This window comes from Filicampus tigris, chromosome 21, assembly GCF_054856515.1.
Source record: "Filicampus tigris isolate MCC_2025a chromosome 21, RoL_Ftig_1.0, whole genome shotgun sequence".
NCBI lineage: Eukaryota > Metazoa > Chordata > Actinopteri > Syngnathiformes > Syngnathidae > Filicampus > Filicampus tigris.
Window position 1 is genome coordinate 6195875 of NC_141237.1, and position 24262 is coordinate 6220136.

Here is a 24262-nt window from a genome sequence, read left to right on the forward strand (position 1 = left end):
TAAAATGAAACTTTGGTTGACAGAAAGCTGTGAAGGCACATTATATAAAAAAAAAAAAAAAAAAAAAAAAAAAAAAGAAATCTCCCAAATCCTCCATTACATTAGTCACTTTACATCACAGATTGGACGCAAGAGGGGAAGTTTCACAAGACTGAAGTGTCACGACAAAAACGTAATAATAATAAAACGCAATGTAACATGAATCGTGTGAGAAATTTGATTTTTGCAGAGAGAAAAAGGCGTTTACTGGACAAAGACCTTCCGGACGTTTCATCCTGGAATGTGAGCCAGCGCATCATAAATCTAAAAGCGGTAATCGACTCAGCTTTTCAGCTCGTCATCGCTCAGCTCGGTGCACACCTGGAGAACGCGGAGCTTCAATCCCCGTTCCCCGCCCAAGCCAGGGCGAGGAGCACAATTCCAGATGCTCGACTATGCAGGACACTGTTCTCCTCCTCCCTCGTTTTTTTTTTCAATCACCCCCCCCCCCACCCTTGTCTGAAATCCCTCTTCCTCCCTCACGCTCCAGATGGACAAATCATCATTCTAAGGAAACATGGATGCCCAGCGCTCAATCTGGATTACGACAAGACACTTTCTATTCGACAAAACGACAAATAACAGCACACTCCTCACACCTCGGCCAGATGCAATCTCCCACTTCTAACGTACAACCGGCACATCTGCCACCTCCAAAGACCTCCCCTCCTCCGTTCCCTGCAGCCATGCTAATTTAGCACCGTGACATCATCTTTTGGACTCAGTTTACCCCGTGGCTCTGCTGAGATGGTGGGTGTTTTGAAGCCCTCCTCAGGACTTCCCACCAGGCCCACTTCCTCTAGTCAAAGTGTCTCATGATTTCTTCTTTTTCACATGACCTCCTAACACCTGCAACGAATCCCAGGTCGGACACATTATATTTCCGTGTAGCATTCATGTGAACAACCGACTTTCCACCCATCGAGGGCCATACTAAGAAGGAGACATATTATGGAAAGTTGACTTTTTAATGGCTTGTATACAAGTTGGATGTTTGGCGTGTGGAGCTAATTTACATAAGAGATTCTTCACAGATGGCATTACCTGCTCAGGTGGGAGAAGATCCAAAGCCACTTTCAAGCAATGGTCTGAAGCACCATCATGCAGAGGCATTTGCATGTATGAGCCATAACATGTCTCCTTTACAGCATAAAATAAATATAATTCAAAGGACAAAAAAAAGTGAACTATTCTGGGCATTTGTGGCTTAAACGTATTCTCCTGACAGCTCCTCTGATGTTTAGACAGTTGAAAAAAAATTCAGGTCACCCCACCCCACCAAAAAAGAAAAAAAAAAAAAGATGCACGTTATTTGCACAACCAACAAAATCAATAAATATATTTTGGTCGCTTAACTAGCAGATGTCATGGATTTTCCTTATCTTGAGATCTAGATCTGGGGGAAAAAAAAAAAAATCTTCATACCGGAGGGGTTCAGTCCAGTTTAAAAAAAAAAAAAAAGTCACATTTTAAAAAGAAACCGTTAAAGATGGTATATATATTTTCGACAAACTAAATGCGACTAAGCTATGGAGGTGGAAATATACGACTGCCAGCAAACACATCTGGATCATATCATAAATAAGTGGCCAAGAGGTCCATCGTCCGCTCTCAGGAGTCCTAAGTCTATATATATATTTTTTTTGTCTCCCAACACTCCCAACATTCTTCCTCCTCTCGTGCCTTTTTCCCATCCTCCTCTTGGAATGCTCAACCAGGCATAAGAAGTCCTGACGACGTGTTTAAGTCTTCAGGCTTGATGTTAGTGTGTGTTCCGGTCTGTATAGTGTCTGTGCGTGTGTCATTTACAAGTGTGTGTGTGTGTGTGTGTGTGTGTGTGTCTAGATGAGATTGTGTTTTTGGGTGCGGGATCAGGAGGCGGACAGGGCCTTGACCAGGTAGAGTTTGTCGCCCTGCTCACTGGTGAAGATGGGCGCCTTTTTGTAGTGTTCCACAAGCTCCTCCATGGAGTTGAACTTGCGCTGTCCGATGCAGTAGAGGCTTTCCTTCAGCTGCACCTTGAAATGCTTGTTCTTGCTCTGAGCCTTCAGCGAGATGGAGAAGTCGTTTGGCTGGAAGGCAGAGCGAGAGAAACAATCGGTCAGTAATTTACACACGCATCGTCCTCGATTTATAATGGTGTGACATGACCAAAATAGTGGGAATGCCTTACGGTTTAATATGTAACACTCCCAGGCCAAAATTAGAAAACAATTCAACGAAAACAATAAGTACCATGAGAACTGAGCATGTCTTCTCGTGTGACAGCATATTTTTGCGCTACTGTGCAAACCAGTTCATTGCGCATCATTGTTGTTGGTACCATCATTAACTGAGGACCCTTTATATGTATCATAAAAGTTAGTCTGCAAAACCAGGAAGCGAGAGGCCGGGAGCAGATTAGGATAACATCAGAGCAATCTGCCGGAACGCAAAGAAGGCAATGCCATGACATCATTTCTTTGCTTGCAAAAAGAAAAAAAAAAAAAAAAAGCCCAACATTGCTTAAGCAATACATGTTGGGAATGAGAAAAGTTGTTGCTGATTTTGTTCTTTTAACAGACTTTGACTCTGTTGAGTGATGGAATTGCTTATTATGTGTCATTCCAAAGACAGTACACAGTGTCCTTAGTTTATGACGGTTCCATTTCTCCGGTGGAGACGTTACCCAAAGGTCTATCAGTAACCCATCCTAACGCATGAGTAAATTCATAACGTCAGAATATATTCTTAGGAAAAAACACTCCTGGGTCAAAAATACTAATGAAAAAACAAGCACCGCAGTAACTGAGCGTGCTTTCTTGTGACGCATGACGACATTCTTTACAACATTGCACAAACGTGTTCCTTGTAATTGACGCAGTTAGGATAACCCTGATGTGGGCTTTTGTCCTGCCTGACAGAAGAAGAGCCACTCAGCCCAATTATGAGGACAACAACAGAAGGAGGAATGCTGTGGTCCATTACATGACTGGTTTGTCAGAGAAACTCCAAAGAATTTCCTTCAAACCCAGCAACCCCCTCGGACAAAAGATGGTTCAAACCCAAGGACCAAATCCAGAGAAGCAAACTCAGCAAGGTTGTTTATGCAGTGCAGTGTCGTGAGGAGTGCAGTGCCCTTGACATTGGAGTGACCGAGCAACCACTACAAACACAAACGCATGACACGCCATGGGTCCAGAGTCTGCTGCTCATTTGCATCTCAAAAAGATGGGACATTCCTTTGAGGACAGCAATGTCCACATTCGAGAGAGAAAGGGCCGCGATTTAAAGTGGTATGTTGGAAACCATCTATGTGACTATAGATAGGCCCTCTCCAAACAGAGGAGGGGGTCTGCGTCATGACTTGAGATCGGCTAACAATGTCCTGACATCCCTGCCCCGTCGGTTGTCTCAAGCAATGGTCGCGTTAACAAACCGAGATTTGGAATGGAAGAACCTTACGGTGAAAGGTCAACGACACACGTTCACTTGCCTTGACGACCTGGATGACTTGGGAGTCTATGCAGACCTAGTTGTTCAAAACGCCGGATGAAGACACCGCCTTAAATCAAGTACCGCTTTCATTTCAAGTCTGGATGTTTTTTGTAGTTCATGTACAGAAATTCCCCACTCCTCACAGGGCATATGGACAGAGTCTTTCCCCAAGTAGCGAAAAATCGCAAGAAACTGATGCCTCCTCCAAAATTGCTTTTAGTGCCTTAAATTCAGTTTTTCAGAAAGTAGCTGGTGAAAGGTCCCACAGAAAAAGCAGCAATAGGTAAACAGTGAATCTCAAATGCTGTATGCCAGGGATGACGGTGAAATTTCAACTCACTGATGACTCGCTGTCTCGAATCAGGAAGTCTCCCTCGGTGCCTCGCTGGTTGAGTGCCACCTCTGCCTGGTGGCGCGTCACCTTCCCGTAGTACCACTCCTTGCCCGCGAATCGCCCGCTGCCAGACGGCGAAATGTAGTCACAGTCGGGCGTGGGTGGGCCGGCGGGCCCCGCTGTGGTTTTGTGGGAGGCCGAGTCCAGCACCGTCACATAGTTCTTGGGAACCAGGCCCAGTTGGCCGTCGGCCTTGCGACACTTCCACCACTCTGGGTCATTCTCGGGCTTCTCCACCACCTCCATTACCTCGCCCTTCTCAAAGTTCAGCTCCTCGTCGTTGTCCGAGCTGAAGGGGTAGAGCGCCTGCACCGTGTGTAACACGCGGTTCCCGTTGGCCGTGCTGCTGTTCACCACTGCCGCCAGCTTCTCCGTGAGCGATCCCGACGGGTCCCCGAGGCCGCCGGGCCCCCCTCCCCCCGCCGTCCCGTCCACGTCCTCCGTCACGTAGTTGGACGGGAACCAGCCGGAGCGTCCGTTGTAGCTGCCGCGCCACCAGCCGTCGCTGCATTTCTCCATCACCACCACCCGAGTGCCTTTGACCAAGGAGAGCTCATCCTCACGCTCTGCCGTGTAGCTGAACTTGACCAGGGCGGGCAGGTTCAGGTCGTACAGCCGCTCGCCGTTGTCTGCGTACATGTCGGCGTCTGCGTTGGAGGCCGTATCCCTCATGCCCCCCTTCCTGCTCTTCACCTTCCCGATTCCTGTACAGAACGACCAATGACAAGAGTTAACGTTAGCAACAGGGACGTTCACAAGAGTAATCAACTGATTGTCGCTTAATGGCATCCTACAAAGCGATCGAGGCCAAATGGGGGGCACTGCAGTCAGTCTCAACAACGTGGCGTCAACTAAGGACAGTTGCGCCACATTCGCACACAGGAGTTCAGATTGGAGATCCCGAAAAGGTCCTTGCACTGACTTTTTCATAGGGAACCCTGAAACTCGATACCACACTTTGACAATTTAGCATTTCCCACCCATGAAGAATTTTGTCAATTCTCAATGCTATAATAATCAGGGGGTCCTGCGTTTATACACAAAACACACATCTGTACTCAAGGCAAAACCCACCGTGTTCTATCACTGCTTCTGTGTTAGCGGAGCCAACAGAAAATTTGCACAAACAAAACTTGTTGGCCACGCTGGTAGCCGATAATGCCCTCTTGTGACGCGTGACCTCGTATACTTACCTCGATTGTTGTTAACCTTGAAACGCCATTTGTCAGGAGTGTCGTAAATCGAGGACACAAGTGTAGTTTAGTCTAACGGTTAGCAGATTTTCTACCAAACGCAATCAAAATTTCAAAAGTTTGATGCTTTAGGGACAAGTCAACCAATACATTCAAGGGGTGTGCGCCATTAGGGGGAAGAAAATAAAACCCCACCCCAGGCAGCGCTAAGAATTAGGGGGTCGTGCCAAAATAAGAGCGGGTAAGTAGGACTAACAGACATACTGCATTCTTAGGGATTAGACTCAGGAAGGAAAAAAGATACGCCGCCAGAGTTATTTAAGAAAAACACCTGCTTTCTAAATCTCTGAGTGGGTGGCTTTGTAGGTACATTAAATGAACTATTAGGTGAAAAAAGGAGAAAAAAAAAGTGACTGTGTTAGCCAACTGTGCATGTCAAAAGGCTCAGTGAGATTTTGCCGTCGCTAATCACGGCGCACTAATCACCTCGGCGGCCCGACCCCAGAGGCAGCTGGATGCTGGATCACTGCACACTCATGGAAAGGAGAATTTGACGTCAAACCTGACAGACTATAGGCTCCACAAAAGGACTGGTCTTTGTAGTCTAAATGACTCGATTGGTGTATTGTGTCTGCTTCTTAGCATACTGCCACGTCCACAGCCATTGTTTTTTCCGTCTTTGATGACCAGAAAAATAGAACGAATGGAATTTATTGTCAAAGGACAAAGTTTGATGCATGCTTTAAAAACATTGACTACATTACCATTATAATCCTATGACGGAATATAAGTCTGTGCAGATCTGTAAAAATTGAAATCGGGACAACTCGACTCTCCTCTTTAATCCACATCTTATTGGGAAATCCAAATAAACGGATTAGAAATGGTTGAACAGCCCACTGGAAGGGATTGTATTCGAGTTCTGAGGGTGGACTGTAATCCAAAAGGAGGGGATTACCAGATCCTCGAGCCCTCTCCCTTCCTCTCTCTCTCATGGTGGTTGTAGAAGCCTGAGGCTGAGCTTTGGCTGTTCTCTGTCTTACTGGACAACAATTTCCACTTGGCAGCATGGCGCGCTCGCAGATGATGCGGGTCACACTTTTGTTCCCACTTTCCGAGAGACCGTAGAGCACTTCCAGGACTCCGATTCCAACCTGCGAAATTGCTCTTTGGTGGAAACGAGCGACGCAACAGTACACCGGCACAATCATTCTTGGACCGAGAGTGACTTTGCTCTCAAAGCTATCATTGGCCGATGATGTATTGCAGGAAAACTCTCATTCTGATTACGCTCGCATAATGAAAAGTCAGCTGGTTGAAATTATACCGGGAGGCAGGGTGGAGTTTCCAGGACGATGCTGGATGGATGACGCGTTTCTTTTTTTTCTGAGAAGCCACAGATGAATTGTCCCTGAGAGATGTACGGATCCGAAGCCACGGCCAAATGCAACGCAAGTGCAGAGAGGCCAAATTGCTTCAAGGTAGAGCCTGTTATTAGTCACGCCAGTGCATTTGAGTACAGACTTCAAACGTGAGTCGACATCTCCATGTGGAGGTCGGGTTTACTCATGCCTGACTCAACCAACACTTGTTCTGCAAGCGATGAAACATGTTCAACCACAATATGCCTTATGGGTTGTTTTATCAGGTGTGAGTTGCTGGAAGCCCGATCTTCACAGCTGGCACTGTCTGGGGTCGCTCAAAACAAGGTTTTGGGATCAACGCTTGCATAAATAAAGCATCTTTAGCTGTGGTTGCTGGACATGCTGACCGAGAGTTTTATCTAACTAGCCAGGTTCCCGACGCTATTGTCTTGTCAGGTATTCATTTCCGCTTCCTCGTATGAAGGCTTTGCATTGAAAACCAAATGCTAGCTAAGGCCACCTGATTTGATTAGATTCTCAAACTGGGTCAAAGTGATAAAAAAAAAATAAATGTTGGGATTTGCATGTGCATGTGCATTTGCACAGCTCCAGCCACGCAGGAGGTAGATGGACAATACTGGGGGTGCTGTTCTTAAGGTAATCAGTGCTGTATTGCTCAATTAGATCAAACGATCCTAATTGGATTAGTACTGAATTGTAAACCTTCAGAGATACCTGCCGCTGACAGTTTTGGGTCGGAATAATGCAATACCCCTGAAGAAAAAGACAAACACCTCTCATTAAACACAGTTCAAGAATGCTATCATTTACACAGGGACAACAAAGAGAACAGCTGAACACTGTTGATAACAGAAAAAAAAAAAACACAAAGTGGTAAAGTTTGTCTTGCATTTTGGAAACTCTTTTTGCACAGTTTTAAAGGTGATCTTAGGTTATGTGGTGATGCCATCTTTAACAAGTAACGAATGAACCTAAGGCGCAGGTTTTTGTTTTAATGCGGGAGGACTCTGGAGTAACTGAATAGTGAGCCAAAAAATATTGGCTTCTTCCTTAGCCAATGATTGGTATTTGCATATTCCGACTAACAAAGAATGATGGAAAGACGGACGGCCATTTGATGGCTTGTGAACACGGCCGACTGTTTGAAATTTGCAAGCATATGCACTGATGTGAAGCCGAGTGATGCCCCCTCCAACTCACAAAGTGTGATACCTCAAGGCCACTACCAACAACAGGTCAAGAGAGGAGAAACGTCTTTCTATATATACACGTGACATGCTTTTTCCTGTGAATTTCCTGAGAGGGGGCAATGCCGGGGGAAAAGAAGTCAGTGTAACATTCGTATGTTAATGACCACCAAAAAGCCTGTTGGAGACTATTTACAGATGGGGCGTGCGTGGCACAAGGGGGAGAACGTGCCTGAGTGGCGACGAGCATTAGTTGGGCGAACAGGCGCACACAGGAACTGGTTTTGTTTTTTACTCTGGTTTGCCTTTGCTGGCAGCTTATCCATTGTCTGTCTGTGGCCCTCTCGACCCTCGGCTTCCCTTCATTTCAGGGCTCTTCCTCTGTGGACGACAACACCCCGCGTCAGGCTGTCTAACAAAGCCGGGACATCCCCCAGCTTGGGACACAATGCGATCACTTGGACTGGCTGAAAACTGCACTTTTGCTTATAGAACCTAAAGGATTTTTAGGAGCCAAATGCAACTGATGAATTGCATAAAGCGGATGTAGACATACTATTTTTTTGCCATATTAAAAGAGGGAGTGAAGTCATAAAATTTCTTTACAATATGTAAATATTGTATATTACGTTTATGATACATGAATTAAGCAGCAAAATCAACATTTTTATCAATCTCAAGGGGCAGCCATTTTGCTTCTTGCTGTCGACTGAAAATGAGATCACAGGCCTAAGGGGGTTCAGCTTGCGAACGTTACATGACCAAATCCAGAAAACAGGTGAACCATGACAGTCGTTATCTGAGCCCTTCGGCAAACCAACACGAGGATTTGCAATAGTAAATACTGAACATGTCTAACATTTGCGATTGTTTTGGGAGCAGATCAGGGAGGGGAAAAACACTGGGGCTGAACGATTAATTGCATTTGCAATATAATCGTGATTTGAGAATGCGTGATTTTGTAATCGCAAAGGCTGCGGTTTAAACGGTCATAACTTTGACAGCGGGGTTTTTTCTGTATGTTTGTACCCCACAATACTTATAAGTGCTCAACTGCTCATGCCTTCATCATGCCATAATTGACTTTTTTTCCAGCAATGATTATTTAGTTGCGAGACAGTCCCGAATGGTAATAGCATTGTCATCTAAATACACACATCTGACATGAGTTTACAATGTGGTCTGGAAGTGTGCCTCTTAAAAAATAATGCAGTGAGTCAGGACAGCTCCAAACACGGCTGGCTGACGGCTGCGCAGTAAATGTGCAAAACCTCTTGGCGCTCAGACACATCAAAGCGGGCCGCCATCAGGCTGCGAGGGAGACATGAGAGGCGCCCTTTGGCTTGTGTGTTTTGCTGGTGGCACATGCTGCAGTCGAGGCTATATTGACAAGTCCCAGAGGCTACCACTATACAGATGGTCCTCTCTTTACGATGGTTTAGACATAAGCTATTACGAGGTTATGAACAATGTGCAGTGAACTAGTTTGGAAACTGGCATAAGAATGTTGTCAAGCAGCCCAAGAAGGCACGCGCAGTTACAGTATAGCTGTACGAATTGTTTTTTTTATTTCTTTCATATTAACAGCCTAGATGTATTTTTCAAACACATATTTACTGTAATTATGACTTTACAAATGACTGCAATGAAATTTCAGGGACTTTTTAACAATCGAATTTAAAATTCCCTCTCCCAGGGCCAGATGGCCCTCGATGATGTCAGAATTTTTTTGTCCTCTGTTTGGTCAGACCAAAACTTGACAGCCAACTTCAACGTGCGTGTACATTTCTAGCAATACGCCCACAACATTACGTACCTTTATTTCTGGTGAGCATAACATGTTTTATTTATTCATTTAAAAATGTGTGTCATGTTATTCGATGATTCCTGACACTGAACTGTGCTGCTGTACTGCGTTTTTATATACTATTGATGGATCAAGAAACAAATGTACGGCCTGCTACGAGAACGAAACCACACTGGCAACAAGGACTATATTGTTGAAGATGCAAAAACGTATCACACGGGACGTCTGAATTTTCTTAGCATTTATATATACAAGTGGATGAAAGCAAAATGAGGAAGGTCTTTTCTCAAAATCCAAGTCTCACGAACCACTCAACTAATGAGTAATGTGTCAAAATGTATTTATGGGACAATGCTACCCAAAGAACCCCACTTCAAATCCAATTCATCCCTCAGGCAATACGCAGCATTACCTGGCACGCTGGAGAAGTAGAAGTCCAACATGAATGGTCCACAGTACTTCACAAAACACACTTGATGTGATAATTATCAGTTCTTCATAGATCCCATCTGGGCGCTGTCAACCAAGGGACACAAGCGACTGCACAAGGCTCCCGTCAGCCACATCAAAAGTGCGTCTCACGAGGCAGCGTGTTGTCACAAGCGCATTGCAGACAATGCTAAAGTTACTGTTAGCTTCCTCCAGAATTGTGCTGTTTGATTTGTTGCATTCTAGAGAACAACGGTAGCTCAAGTATCAACATTATTGTCAAGCAGGATTACAAGAATTGCTCATTTGTTGGACAAATACTATGCATGTTAAATTGGCAAATATTTGTAGATGTGTACGTTCGACTCCCCAGGAAAAGATAAGCTTCGCCACATTCTCAGGCAAAAGTAGTTTCAAAAGTTTCACCACATGATGAAATTGAAATTGCTATACATTGTTACGATGACCAATGTATTCTATGCATTCTCGAGAATTTCCCAAAGAGCCAGCATTTATCCATCACTGCCTTTAACACAGCACCTAGCAGCACATTGCCGCAATTGTGTGCGCTTTCACATAGCGACACTGCATTCCACCATCATATCTTTAGATGGGTGTTTACATAGCCATGCGGAGTCTATTATGTGGCATAGGTCATCACACAGCACATGAAGGCTTGCCCAGTTATTGCCTTACTGTTTTATACTTATTGAATAGAATCTTTATTTTGTATTATTATTCATATTTACTGCAGTTGAGACCTAACTACTGAGTTAGTGTTCGACGAAGTGTTCCAACATAAGCACAAATACAGGACAGGTCACCGCCATAAGGCAGCTACACGTAAACCGAGGACCCCCTGTATCTAAAAGACCAAGCAATTGTTTGACCAGTAAGATGAACAAGATTGGAAGAAAACATGAGCAGAGGAGAGAAGCGGAGAAGCGGGAACAAGAGAGTCCCTGCACAATGATTCAACTTCCTTCTGACTTCTCACTTCCTCTCTGGCCGGCTCTCCTCCGATAGTGGGGATGTAAGAAATGTGGCTCAAATTAGAGTTTCCGCTCACTCGGGGGAGGCAGGAAAACAGAGGGAGGGGATCGAGCAACTTCCCTCAGTTGCCCCCCCCCCCAAAAAAATAAAATCAAGTTTGTTAGCTGATCTCTATGTGCAACATCTCCTGACAACAACGAGGCGTCCATGTAAAGTGTCAAACGGGAAGGAAGGCAGGAGGTGGCACTCGACAGATACAAGCTTGAGATTACAGAAAGGGGTGCGCGATAGTGAGGCTGGAAAAGATGAACAAGCACTGGCCAATGACATTCCTCTGATAAGTTAGCGAGGTGCAGGAGATGGGAAGAGGGAATGGGGAGTATTTCGATTGATTACACCCGACACACAATGACTTCACTGTTCTACGTGAGCAGCGATAGCTCATGACCGGCGGGTGGTGCGTGGGGGCCGTCCCAGAACGAATGCCCTGAGGGTAGCATAAAAGTAAACGGAGTGCCTTGAGATATTCCCAAACAAAAGTGGCGCGAGGGTCTTCAACAACAACAATAGTATCTGCCGAGTTGCAGGACGCGGAGGGGGGGGGGGGGGGGGGGGGGCTTAGCAAGATTGCGGTGCAGCTATGCACTTAAAAGCAAGAGACAGAAGGATAGCTGAGGCAATTACAGGCTTCGGCTTGGGCAGCAAGCTTTTCAAGGGAACATCCACCCAGTGTGTGTGTGTGTGTGGGGGGGGGTGCGCGTGTGTGTGTGTGTAGACGCCCCCACCCACCCTGTGCTGTGCCAACACAACATTAGCACATTCACAAAGATCTGTTTCTAAGAGGAGACTTGCCTAAAAAATCTTTTAACGGTTTCACAACAAAAGAGAAAACCGGTCAAACCACGCACAGCTCGGGAGGAAGGCCAAAGAAGAGAAGCTAAAACCCCAGCAAAGAGGACCAAACTTAAAAGAGGACCCCCGCGTATGATAAGCAGAGTGTAGAACTCACGAAAGAAGTGTTTGAATAGGTTAGCCATGTCCATTTTTGGCTCGCCGCCGCCGCCTCGCCTCTCGGTATCCGTCTCCCGGCTGCTCTTGCTTCCCACTGCAGCTGTAGAGTTATTCCATGTGAACACCCAGAGAGCTGGGGCTTGAGGGGTGGGCCGCCCACTCCCTGGACCATGTGACAGGGTGGAGCCAATAAGAGAAGGCGCCGGGGAGGCCCTCATGGAGAGGGGAAGAAGGAAGGAGGAAGAGGGATGGGGGCGGGGGGATTTGTGCAAGTCAGAAGAAAATGAGACGTAAAGACGTAAAAGGAAGGCGAAGAGCTATTTTTGGGTGGCAGATTTTTGGAATTCAAAGTAAATGTTTTCCTCCGGGGGGGGCGGCGGGGTGTACTTCCAACTTGGATGATTCATGGACTGCTCACCCATCACGCGACTGCAGTTGTTTGTAAAATTTGACATGAACACACTACTAAAGTGGATCATACCCTGACACATTCTTTCAAGAGGATGACACCACTCCACGCCCAGACACAGACTTGTTTGTTGATGTTTTTTTTTTTTTTTTTGAATAAAATGTTTTTCACCCACTCATTCACAAAAAAAAAAAAAATGCGATAATCACCCACATCTCTCGAGTTAAAATGTTCTTGAATCCACTAATAGATCGGGGCAGCGTATTTACAAGCTCCTTATGACTGTAATTATAATTTTACAAGCCGCTCCATGCTCTTCAGCTCATGTTTCGCATTAAGGCATGTTTAGTGGATGTAAACCCGAGACCTGACCGTGTCTATGAGTGTGTTTAGCGCGTCGTCCGTGCAGCTGTTCACCTGTGCTTAGTTCACGGACTGATGCGGTAGCAGGTGGGGAGTCATGGCGAGGCTCATGTTACGAGCTTGCACATTACAGGCAAGCTTCCAAGTGTGGCAATAAAACAATCACATGCTTGTAAATGAAAAGGTCATTGGAAAGGGCAGCATTAAAAGTGCAAGTCATAGCAACCTCAAATCGCTTTATTATCGTTTTTGGGCTGTTGCCACGCTACCAGGAAGATAATGTTCTCATAGCCTGAAGATAAGAGATTTGCACACACTGCAGCGAGCAAAACCATGAAAACGCCAGGATGCTTCCTGGGTATCGTTCCTATAGTAGCAGATCTGGCAATAAGATGCCTTTGCCTTTCACACCCAGTGAAGGCAACTGTGTTATGATTTTACACAACCATGTGGTGACATTGCTTTTGACACGACAAGAAAAATGTAATGAAAAAAAAAATGTCTAAGCAATACAGCATACCACACACATACAGTAATATTACCATCTCCAATCGGAATCCCGCCGTTTATACAGAACTGCGACCCAGAAAACAGGAATGATTGCCTGCTTAAACAAGTTGCGTAAAAGGTTCTATTGCCATACCCCAAAATTGAGGCAATCTTTTAAAAGAACAGGAATTTACATTTACTAAAGCCACATTTTCACCAAGCTGTATGCTTTGGTCCAGTTTGGTATGAATTGTACGGCATTTCTACTGTAAAGAGGCTCAAAGTATCGGACAAACGCTGACCCATTTTTCAGTAACCCCTTCAATGGGAAGCCGGCCGTAGGGGTATCGCTCTTAACTCATTCACTGCCAGACATTTTCAGACCCTCTTTTACCCTAACGTTTGAAAAAAATATCAATAAATTCCTGGGATTGAATGGCTGGACTGCGAAGATGGGTATATTCTCTGGGGAAATGTGACTTTTGACTCTTTGGGTCTAGTTTTTATTCTGAATAGTAGGTGAACTGGACTCGAAACTACAGACATACTGAGACGAGAGCTTACTGCAATGCCATCACAAAAATAGACATCACACAAAGCCACTATGAAAGAGGGAATGTGGGAATGCAGGTAGAGCAATGTTTTGGGTTAAGACAGCGAATGTGTGACAAGGTGTAAAGTGAAGAAACAAGATCTTTACCAAGTGTGTCCTTGAGGTTCTTGACAATAGAAGCCTTCCTGGCACTGTTTTTCCTCTCCACATAATTGGATGGCACAAAGCCAGTTTTGTTGGTGGCATTCCGGACCCTCCACCAGGACTTGGAGTCGTCGAGAAGCCAGAGGCGCTCGTTCTTCTTGATGTCAAGCTCCTGGTCCTGCTGGGCCATGTAATCAAACTTGGCGATGACAATCACCTCTTCCGTCATCTTGCACAACGGGAACTGGAGAAGAGGACAAGGAACAGATGTAAGTATTTTAAAATGGTCTAATGTCAGCTCATATTGCAGAAGTTCGCACTAAATGACAGAAATTCCTACACGTTGTTTCTATATGTCACCAATGTTTTTAGAATCACCGAGGAACGGCTGAAGTTTGAGGGCTTACAATGCAGTCGGACAACAACTGGGCCAACTCATGCATTTCTACATTTCAATTGGTAATTTGAGATTTAAATAAATAAACATGGGTTTAGGAGGCTTTTTAAGCCCAAACAACAGTTTCCCTGCAGGGGAACAATAATAAAACTAACAAACACTCTCGATGATAAAATCTTGCCAACAGAATCTGGAGAAAAACTGACTGCGATGGTTCAAAAAGAAAAAGGTTGTAGAAAGAACCGTGATATATGGGTTTTGTTGTAATGCGTTTAGCAATTTCAAAACACAACCACGTGTTGTGCAACGATTCTCTTTCAAAACAGTACTTCACAATACATTTTCTGAACAAACATATTTGGCTACCTACAAATGCACAACTCCAATGTTATGTTTTTGTGCAGCATAAACAGCAGAACTACATTTATAAGATGTGACCAAAATAGTTGCAGCTGTACCTGTACCGCATCAAAGCTGACGAATTCAAGGGCTCTGACACTTAACTGCTGGCCTAAGAAAAAAAAAAAAAAAAAAGAACCACAATGACAATAAGATTTTAAAATTCAATGCAATGCATCTTTATTAATAACGACTTTCTATCGAGTTCCCCTTAAGAATTTGGATGACGCTCTATGTTTAATTTCTGTTCTTGAGTCTGAGTGCTAACATTAGTAATGTTACAAGCATTAAACTGCAAAATGTGTCCAAATACAATAGAGTCCAGAGGAGCAGAATCATGAATAGTTGCCAGCAACTAGTGCCAATGTTTGTTCTCCACAGACCTTAATTCTCTAATTGAAACAACAGTTATAAATGACTATTGTTTGCAACTTTCAACACCAGATGCTGCCAAAGAAATCCATCAGAACTGACATTTTCTGATAATCAGGCAGAGGATTGATTTCCCTTAGGAAACATCTAAACGATTGTCCATTGTTTTGCATAAAAAACACATGCTTCAGAAGTTCAGAGTCATACTGAAGCTGTTTGGATCATTTCTGCCAGCAGTGTACCTACATGAGCAATTTTTCACTTCCAAACTAATGAGAACAGAGAACATTTTTAAACCAACTTTCGCTTTCTTTAAGTCAGTAAAAGCTGTGTTTGTGAGTCAAGGCTTGCTTCATTAGGCAGAGATGTTGCTCATCACAAGAACCGCAACACTCCCCAAGGCATTTTTACAAGTGTGTCACTACGGGTCTCTAAAACAAAGAGCAACATTCAATCACTAGTCTTATGACAAATTCCGCCATCAGCACCGCTATGCCGTGCTAATGTGAAGAGTTTGGTGGGCACTGACGAGAGCGAGGAAGCATCGAAGCGGCTGTTTGGCTCCTCCAATGTCATGAGATTGTTGTTGGTTCTACCTTTAACCTCTGGACTAACTTAGGAGACCAGACACTGACCTCATTGATCGGGAGCTCTTGGTTTGGTTTTCATTTGAGGCACTGGTGTTGGGTCTAGGTTTCAACTGCAGCTGGCGCTGGGACCGGCCCAGAACATGATCCTTGGCAAACACAAGGACCACAGGGAGCTAAACCAATTTTCAGCACGATTAGCCACACGTGGTAATATAAATAATCACAAGGTTGCAGTTGAGTTTTCCTCAAGATCTTTAGGAGGTGTTGAGACATTTGATATTTGGAAAGCAGCCTGGGATGTAGTCAAGACACAATCTAGTAAAATCATTCTACACTCAAAATATCATTTCAAGGAGAGCTCAAACTCCCACCCAAAATCTCCATTCGCTATTCGTGTTGATGACGGCAAATCGCGATGGAATCAATTTGCATCTTGCTTTTTCCGAAAAAAAAAATAAAAAATAGTCCAACAAATGACCAATCCAATTGGATCAAAATGGTAAATAGAGAACAATTGTATACCGTTTTATCGACATCATACGGTATCCAAAGTCCTTTCCAAAACCTCATATTCTCTTATTTGAACACAAATTGATTGAACAGGACTGAGTGTGACCTGGCGCGCCAAAGCAGCTGTGTAGGGATACATTTTCCTTTTTATTTTAATTCTAAAATAAAGTTTACTTTTACTACAATTTATGGCCTTACTGCGTTAACGTTATGTTAGTGATACATATTCAGAGAGAAACTCGTCATAAACCGAGGACCCCCTGTATAATCCAACCCCGCTCTGCCTTTATCAGGTGTAAAGGAAAAGGACACTCATCATCATCAAACCTAATGGTTTCATACAGTGCTTTGAACTCTTTTGAAAACTCTTATCAAGCTAATTAACATGGCGAGACAACAGCAGAAATCAAGTCAATTTCTATCAAAGATAAGCGATACAGAGAATGGATGGATGTCCTCCATTTGGCTAATTATTGGAGTCCAACTATTCCAGTACCAAATGGCATGTTCCCAAGTTATAAAAGACTAGGAAACAAATGCAGTAGCTTAGAGAGTGTAGGGGATTGTACCCAATGTTATACTCAGCTGCGCCAAATGTGCTACTTCTACTCTTACAACATCCCTTCACGTCATTTCTTGATGACAATTCTGTCTTACTTCTCTTTATAACAATGAGTAATTGATAATTCAACGTAGGCTCTACGCTTTTCCCCAAATTGCTACTTCCAGTCGGCACCTCAATCTCACTTCCCTTCAGCTACTGAGGCCCCCGGTGTGCCGGGCGGCTGAACGCTAGCTAACTGCACATTAACTCTGCAGTGACTTGCAGCCGTGCAGATGTAAGGGAGGATCAAAAAACCCCCGGCGACAGATGCTGCGAGCTAATCGCTCAGCTGCACAGGGAACCAAGGCCGCTTGCCGCGCCAAAGCCCTAAAACACCAGGGCAGATGGGTCAAACTGCTCAAACGGTGTCACATCCACAGTCCATTTGCCACACACACTGTAAACCAAGAATCAACCCCACCCTCAGACTTTATTGTACTCATCGACCCATGTATTGCACGTTTTCCCCCCTGCAGCTTTCTTGAATAAAAGGCACTTGTAGCTGGAATATTTTTCTTTCCACCTGTTTGTTTTTGCGTCTCTAAATAATAAGTCCGAAATTAGGTCAATTGAGTGTGCAATACCACCCCCTTTTGGACAATTTCCTGCACGGAAACTTGTAAAAACTGCTGTAAGAGGTTGGATTTATTCAGAAAGGCATGCTGATGTCAAAGTCACAAAGGAAATGATGCCCGAAGTCAGTGGTCCAAGTCAAATAACCTTGGACTTTGGTGAAAAATGGGTAATTATATAGGTATGCTGGAAAAGCAGAGACTCTGAAAATAAAACGGCAAAGAATGTAAAGTAAAAACAGGACTTAAAGCCTGTTTTGTGGTCAAGGTCAACATGGGCGGCCAGACCACATGGGATGGTGGACAGGTGGTCAATTGTGGTGGCAAATGAAGGGGTTTCTACAGTTAAACGTGGCTCTCAAATGAAAGTGGCATCCTTGTTTCTCTGAATAAGATCCACTAAATCATCACTTCCTGTTACCTGAGGAAGGATAAATCAGTTGCACCTTCACATCCCGTGCGTGTGGCAAAGCTCGCAGTTAAAGCTGACAGAGGGCAACTTATCTACTGTCGTGATCCCAGCTGTGGGTTAGAGACGGGTCACTCATCGAGATTATCATTAATCCAGTCGTGTTCACAACCGTGCTCATTGTCCTCAACAATTATCTGGATTACACTTTCATTTGATGTCAGGGTACAAAGGAGAACACCGACATGAGGACGCAGACAATCTCATCAAGCTAAGAAATTGTGATACAAGGTTGTCACTTGATAAGAACCGATATGTTAAACCACGCGCGAGTTCTGTCACTTAGAAACAACTGACATATTACCACATCCGGCAAACCCGCAGCTGCAGACACAATTTGGTTGTCTCTGCAGGGTAAAACGATAGGCAAGCTAGATAAAAAAAGAGCAGCGCCAGTGTCTTCTCTGCAGTCATGCATTGCCTAGGGAAATGCTAAAGGAGATATAAAGAGAGAAGCTCTAATTCAGCGTTGGATTTCACTAAATGGCCCTGACTGTCTTAAAACGGGCTTAGTAAAAATGATGTCACAAGTGGGCCTAAAGCCTAATGGGACAAATATAGATCCATCTTTGTTAGAGTGGGGGGGGGGGTCTATCGGACTGCTGCACAGCTAGATTGCTGAGGCATTGACACAGCAACAGCATGAGCTCACAGGGGCAGACAGTAACCTAATCCCTGTGACAGCCTGCTAAAATCACAGGGCTCTCGCCTTCTGGAATGTGCTCTGTATGCGCACTCGCCCCCTCTGGCACTGCGACACTTCCTGCGACTTACACCCAATGCTCGATTTTTAGCCACAAGTCTCCTTCGGACAGCTTCGCGAAGGCGCGCTTGAGCTCTTTTCACATGGAACTGTGGCAACTGAAGCCCGCGGGACGGCATCTCATCGCGGCTGTCCTAGATTTCCCCCAAAACAAAACAGCAGCATCACAGCAAAGGGTCATGGGAGACTCGGTGGGCCAGCTGTGAGACAGGAAATGTGGACGTAGGGGTGAGCGGACGATGGGAAAGTGATGCATTCTGGCACAGTGCAGGCTTGACCAAGCCACTCTAGTTCGGATTTTCTCTGGATTGATGCAAAGCGACATTACTTTTGTGGTGCAGTTCAAATCAAGTTCGGGGCCAGGTGAGACCTTTACACCAGCGCTCCTGTGAGCATGTCAAAAGTGTACTTCTTAGTTCTCGAGCTGAGCAACAAGGCCACAGTCATGACTGCGTGAAAGCACTTGGCTACGCAACCTCGTGATCAATGCCTGCAGTGTCGAATGGCCCACAACAGACGGTGGGAATTCAAGAGTGATTAATAGCAGTGTTTTCAAGATTTAACAAACTTACAGGTTGCAAGTAATGTAGTCTAATTGGACGCAAGTCAGAACATGTGACAGTCCATTCCTAACCTAAGCGAACGCCGTAATAACGTTAGAAATACAATAAATTTGCATGAGAAACACTTCCAAGTCCATACATACGGCAGTCACTGGCCATATGTCGTTATGCCGCTGTACAAGCTATTTTATTGAGGGACACTCATACTCACAAAACCCGTATCCATGGTATCGAGGACCCTCCAGTTGAGACTGAATCAACAGCAACTCTGCTGGTTGCACACAAGCCGGTCAATCCATTTTCTAACTTTAGTGTACCCTCCATGTTACTTGAGTTGCTACTTATTGTACTGTTTTTTGCTTGCAGTGCATTCAGGCTACACCCAGGCACAAAACAGGCCTCAGGATGACCTCATCAAATTAACTCTGCCGACAAGAAGGGGTCTCCCTGATGACTAATCTGACCAGGCAAAAACAGATTACTTAATGTTTTGCTCTTGTGGCGTTAGGCTGCTTAAAACCCTCGTTGCATTAGGGAAGCCATATATGAGACGGGTGATGCCCAATCTGTTCGCACCACACATGCAAGCTCCTGGAAAAGTCCATTGTTGCCTTGAAAACAGTAGATCACTTGTAAAACTGCATGTTGATAATAGCAGACAGGGGTTGTTGAAATGAATACGATGGCTTCCGACATCCTGGCTAATACGAGCCCTCAGGTGCTGTCACAATAGGGCTAAATAAGCCATTTGGGAAAAGGAAGTCTGCAAGAGACACGTGTTGGAACTTGTGTAAGAGCATCTCAAGAGCGGAGGCATTCCAAGTTGCATGTTGGTCAAAAAAAACAACTCATAACAACATGCAGACAGTTTGGCCGCAGGTGTCCCATCTCTACCAGCACGGGTCAATTATGGAGGCCATTTTAGATATATGCGGTGTCATTGTGAAACTCATTGTGACCACATTTTAGTTCACAGATCCTCATTTTTACACCATGCGGGTGACAATAAGAATAATGAGTGAGTCAATAAAGAAAAAACAAGTGAAAAAAGTGAAGTAAAAAGTTGTCAAAAATTTGAAATTTCCCGTGCACAAAAGTTAAAATAGAAACGAAAAGTCCTCATTATTAACATCCGTATTTTAGAATCATTTATGAAACGTATTTAAATATGAATAAAAAAACAATCTGAATTAAGTTTAATGATTAAGAATAACATTTTGTGATTGAATATGAGAATCAAGTCAAAATAGAGAAAGCTTTACAATAAATATAAGTTTTAATTTATATTGTCTTCACCTCATGAGAAAGAAAATCCTAATTTAACAAGAAGAAACTCCTGATATGAGAAACACTGGAATTGTACAAAATTCAGAAATATGGTCGAGTAAAATTGAAAAAAAAAACAAAACAGAATTCATAATTGTACAAAATAGTGATACTTTCTACTTTTTTCCCAAAAAAGTTGGAAGTCATAACTTTACTAGAAAGGGAATTCTTCAGGAAAAGTTGGAATTGCATGGAAATAAAAAAAGTTCTAGTTTACAGAGAGAAAAGTCAAAATTTTATGGAAATAAAATTCTATTTATTTGTTGAGAATTCATATTTCTATAAAATAATCGTAGAACATATGCTTATTTCTTTTCAATCTAGTCCAAACATAATGAGAGAAAAGTCATAATTGTACAAAAAAAGGAGGAGAATTAATTCCTAGGGCCCAATTCTCCAAGAAAATGCTTGTAATTTTTCAACAATACTGTCCTAATCTGACATATTACCTATACAGTATGCCCTGAATTCAAGGAGTTCTGTTCCTACTGCCACGACGTAACCCAAATTTGTACAGAATGCACTGTAGTCTAGCACTGACCTACACAAATGCAGCAGTAAAATCACAATGTCCCTTTCTGTCCCTTTTACAGGTGACCTTCAATTAGGTTTATTAATATAAAATGTGACTGTTTATAGAGATGCCTCCATGCATGAAAGGTCTGTGGAAAATATCTGTTAAATAGCACAAGTGAAAATGAGGAAATAGTAGCGTTCCGATTTGAAAAAAGGAGATCAAACAAAACACATGGCTGAAAAGGAAACTTTCCTATGCCACTTAGTAGAGTAGAGTGCCTCCAACTTGTCATTTGAACGTGGAAATTTTGAGCCACATTAGCTTTTTATTTTACTTTTCATTTATTTTTTGGGTTGTCACCAACAAGCACAGTTGGGACAGATTTTGGGCTGCTGGAGTCGCAATGGTGGAGGAGGCGAGCACTTAAACAGAAAGAGCCTGCCAGTCATGACAGTCATTAGCCGATAGAACAGCTAATAAAATAATAAATGTTTTAAATTCAAAGCCTAGTTGTCGTCAGAGCCAACGTGGGCCTCTGGATGACTGTGGATTAGGGTTAAAAGAAAAAAAGAGAAAGAAAAATGGCCTCATCGCTGCAGTGTCAACACACCGAGCTGAATAAAGCTTTCATGCAGTTACGAATTCTCCAAGTTATGAGAAAGTGAGTTATGTCAGGACCTGGCAGCCTACGAAAACAATACAGCCCAGGCCTCAACGTTTGCATTTTCAGTGAGTTCAACCAAAAAACAAGTACAAGATTGACTTGCTTTTTCCTCCATTTTTTTTGTGCTTTGTTGAATGTAAATAAATAAACAAGTTTACTCAGTTACGATTACGATTCAACAGTGACGATAGTGACAGCGCGAGTAAAATGTAGTCTTCTATATCCTCTTGATATTTTTTGTAAGACATTTTAAAGCAGCAGAAAGCTATTTGAATTGCAAAAAAAAAATCTAAACGTCTATCTCATTAGGGGCTCCACTACGAACGGGTCTCAATGTGCAATTAGAAAAAAAGAACTCAAATTTGTTTCCACTATCCATGTGTGAGGTCTTCCAAACCTCCTACGAGAATGCGTAAATTCAACCAAATGTCCCACACTCCCCCCTAAGAAACTTAATGAGAGACTGTCAAGAGGCACGTCAATCAGTCAGACAATAATTACACCAAATGTACGATTGGATAGACCCACCCACACGATTTTGGTGTTTGGGCCTGAGCACCAAGTGCAATAACATACATCAAAATAAATATGTGCGATAATGAATACGAGGTACATAAAATTAGACACCCCGTATCAGTTTGGAAGTTTGTGCATATTCTTTTAACTGGACCACAAACTGAGGACAGACACCTTCTCAGCTACTGATTTATTTTCAATTTACAGGTATGTCATACGGTAACCACAAAGGAGTATCATAGCCACATTGAAATATACAACACAAGACTAAAGTTGTACAAGGGACCCTACCCAAGTCCAACTTTAAATAACGAAAATCTGCAAATAATTGACACTCCCTTATGTTTGCTATGGGAAGAAAATCTGGGGGGAATAAACGTGAATCAACAAAAAATCTGCGAATAGGTGAATTTTCCCAATGTCAACCCGTACATTTCATCATACATTTGAGAAAAAAAGACTTCATGTGTATATTAGTTTAAACTCTAAACTAAACTTTTTTGCCCCAAATACACATATTTTATAGCTGAAAATAGTTAACCTTATCCTTATATAACATAATAACTTTACATTACTTTCAGTTAAATATACTACTTTTTGGTGACATTTCAATTTTAATCCAGTATACATCTTTCCACCGAAATAACTTTACTCAAGTGATATTATAAAATGATCTAATTCTAATCTTAAAAATATTGGTCTTTTGCACTGCAAAAAACAACTTTTTTCGTGAAACTATGTTATTTTTTAAAATTAAATAGTGCAATCAGGGCGTCTCACATTAGAGAATGCTAAGACATTCGGTGATGCTAAGTGCCTTCTTTTCGTATCAGAGAAAAATTGAAGACACGTTTTAGTAAGATCTACGGCAATTTAACCTGGACTAACTTTCTCCAACCACGTCGCATAACGTTGCAAAGCTAACAATACTCCTGTTGTTCTTCAAAATACAACACGATGATGAGAGTCATGAGAAAGTAGCCTCTGGTTAGCCACGTTAGCCGGCTGGTGATGGAAGGATACGTACGGTGAAGTGAAAAAAGAACTAGCCTCGGGGCTTGTCTCGATAACAAGCCTCACTGCGGCACCACTGATTTTTACAAGACACGCCTTACCTTCTTCTCGCCGACGGCCACCTTATTTCGTCTCTGCCTGCGTACGTAGTGCACCCCAGAACAGCCCGTAGACGTCGCCGGAGAGCGGCCAAGTTAAAGAATTCTCCACGTCAAGGGGCTACGTTAGCCGCCGTTGGAAGTAGCATGGCTGTGTGTGTATCCAAGCATGTCATTGCTCCGTGGCGTTAGCGTATGCTAGGCTAACTAGAGCTAGCTTCACCGCAAACTGTTCAGACACAAGGTCCCTCCTACTCCTCGCGCCATTGGCTGGTTGTAGGGATGAACGCTCTTCTGATTGGTCGACTGGGTTGTAGGTCAAATTCACGACATCTGCTTATGTAGTTCCACAGTGGAATATTTTTGGGACACAATATTAGGAACACTGGCGCGTGCTAATGCAGGGGTGTGCAAAGTATTGCCCGCGGGCAATACGCGGCCCGCTGCGTCCTTTAATCCGATCCACCGAGTATTTATATGATTAAGAATCCTGTGATATTGAAAATGTAATAGTATATTTTATTAAATGATTGGTTACTTTATTGTATGATTAAAAAAAACTGTTTAGTAAAACACATTGACTTTTATTCAACATGCTAAATTTTATTGATAGTTGGCTAAATTATTTAGCCAACTATCAAGATTGGTAAAATAAAAAGAAATAAATGTGAATATCTATAGCCCATTTTAGTTTATTAAGTAATTGGTTGTTTGATTTATTGTACAGAGTAGATTATCAAATATAAAAAGATTTGTAAAATAAAGACATTTACATTAGACAGCTAGAGTATTATTTTCCCCTCAAAAGTACAAACAATACAATTACTGTACTTTGTGTCAGGCCTCACCTGGGAAATTATGCCACTTTTGATGAATTTGTGTAAGGAGAACACAGGGTTACGTGCAGTGTGGGTTTGGAAGTTCTGCAGTCTGCTTGCAGGATGCAACCTGTTTCCTGTTCAAACAGATGGGGCCTCCTCCACATGTATTCTGAACCCTAAAACAAGACTTGAGG

At 43.3% G+C, this 24262-nt stretch overlaps 1 protein-coding gene across 4 annotated transcripts; it reads right to left on the bottom strand.

Moving 5' to 3' along the window:
• Positions 1–988: 988 nt before the first annotated feature.
• Positions 989–23503, bottom strand: nck1b (NCK adaptor protein 1b). Of its 4 annotated transcripts, XM_086020811.1 has the most exons (6): positions 23251–23503; positions 15677–15777; positions 14729–14781; positions 13877–14117; positions 3857–4614; positions 989–2111 (listed from the first exon to the last, which is right to left on the bottom strand). In XM_086020811.1, the coding sequence occupies exons 4-6, from the start codon at positions 14100–14102 to the stop codon at positions 1911–1913; spliced, it is 1185 nt and encodes a 394-aa protein (XP_085876937.1). In that variant the 5' UTR covers positions 14103–14117; positions 14729–14781; positions 15677–15777; positions 23251–23503; the 3' UTR covers positions 989–1910. The 4 variants fall into 4 exon arrangements, with proteins under 4 accessions (XP_085876937.1, XP_085876936.1, XP_085876938.1 ...); XM_086020810.1 differs by lacking the exon at positions 15677–15777; XM_086020812.1 differs by lacking the exons at positions 14729–14781; positions 15677–15777.
• Positions 23504–24262: the final 759 nt, after the last annotated feature.

Bases quoted from the DNA above. Each gene is read 5' to 3' on its own strand.
- nck1b (XM_086020812.1), bottom strand. From the start codon at position 14,102: ATGACGGAAGAGGTGATTGTCATCGCCAAGTTTGATTACATGGCCCAG. The intron at 4,615-13,876 runs GTAAAGATCTTG...CGTTCTGTACAG, and splicing joins GAACCTCAAGGACACACTTG to GAATCGGGAAGGTGAAGAGC. The intron at 2,112-3,856 runs GTGAGTTGAAAT...TCTGCCTTCCAG, and splicing joins TTCGAGACAGCGAGTCATCA to CCAAACGACTTCTCCATCTC.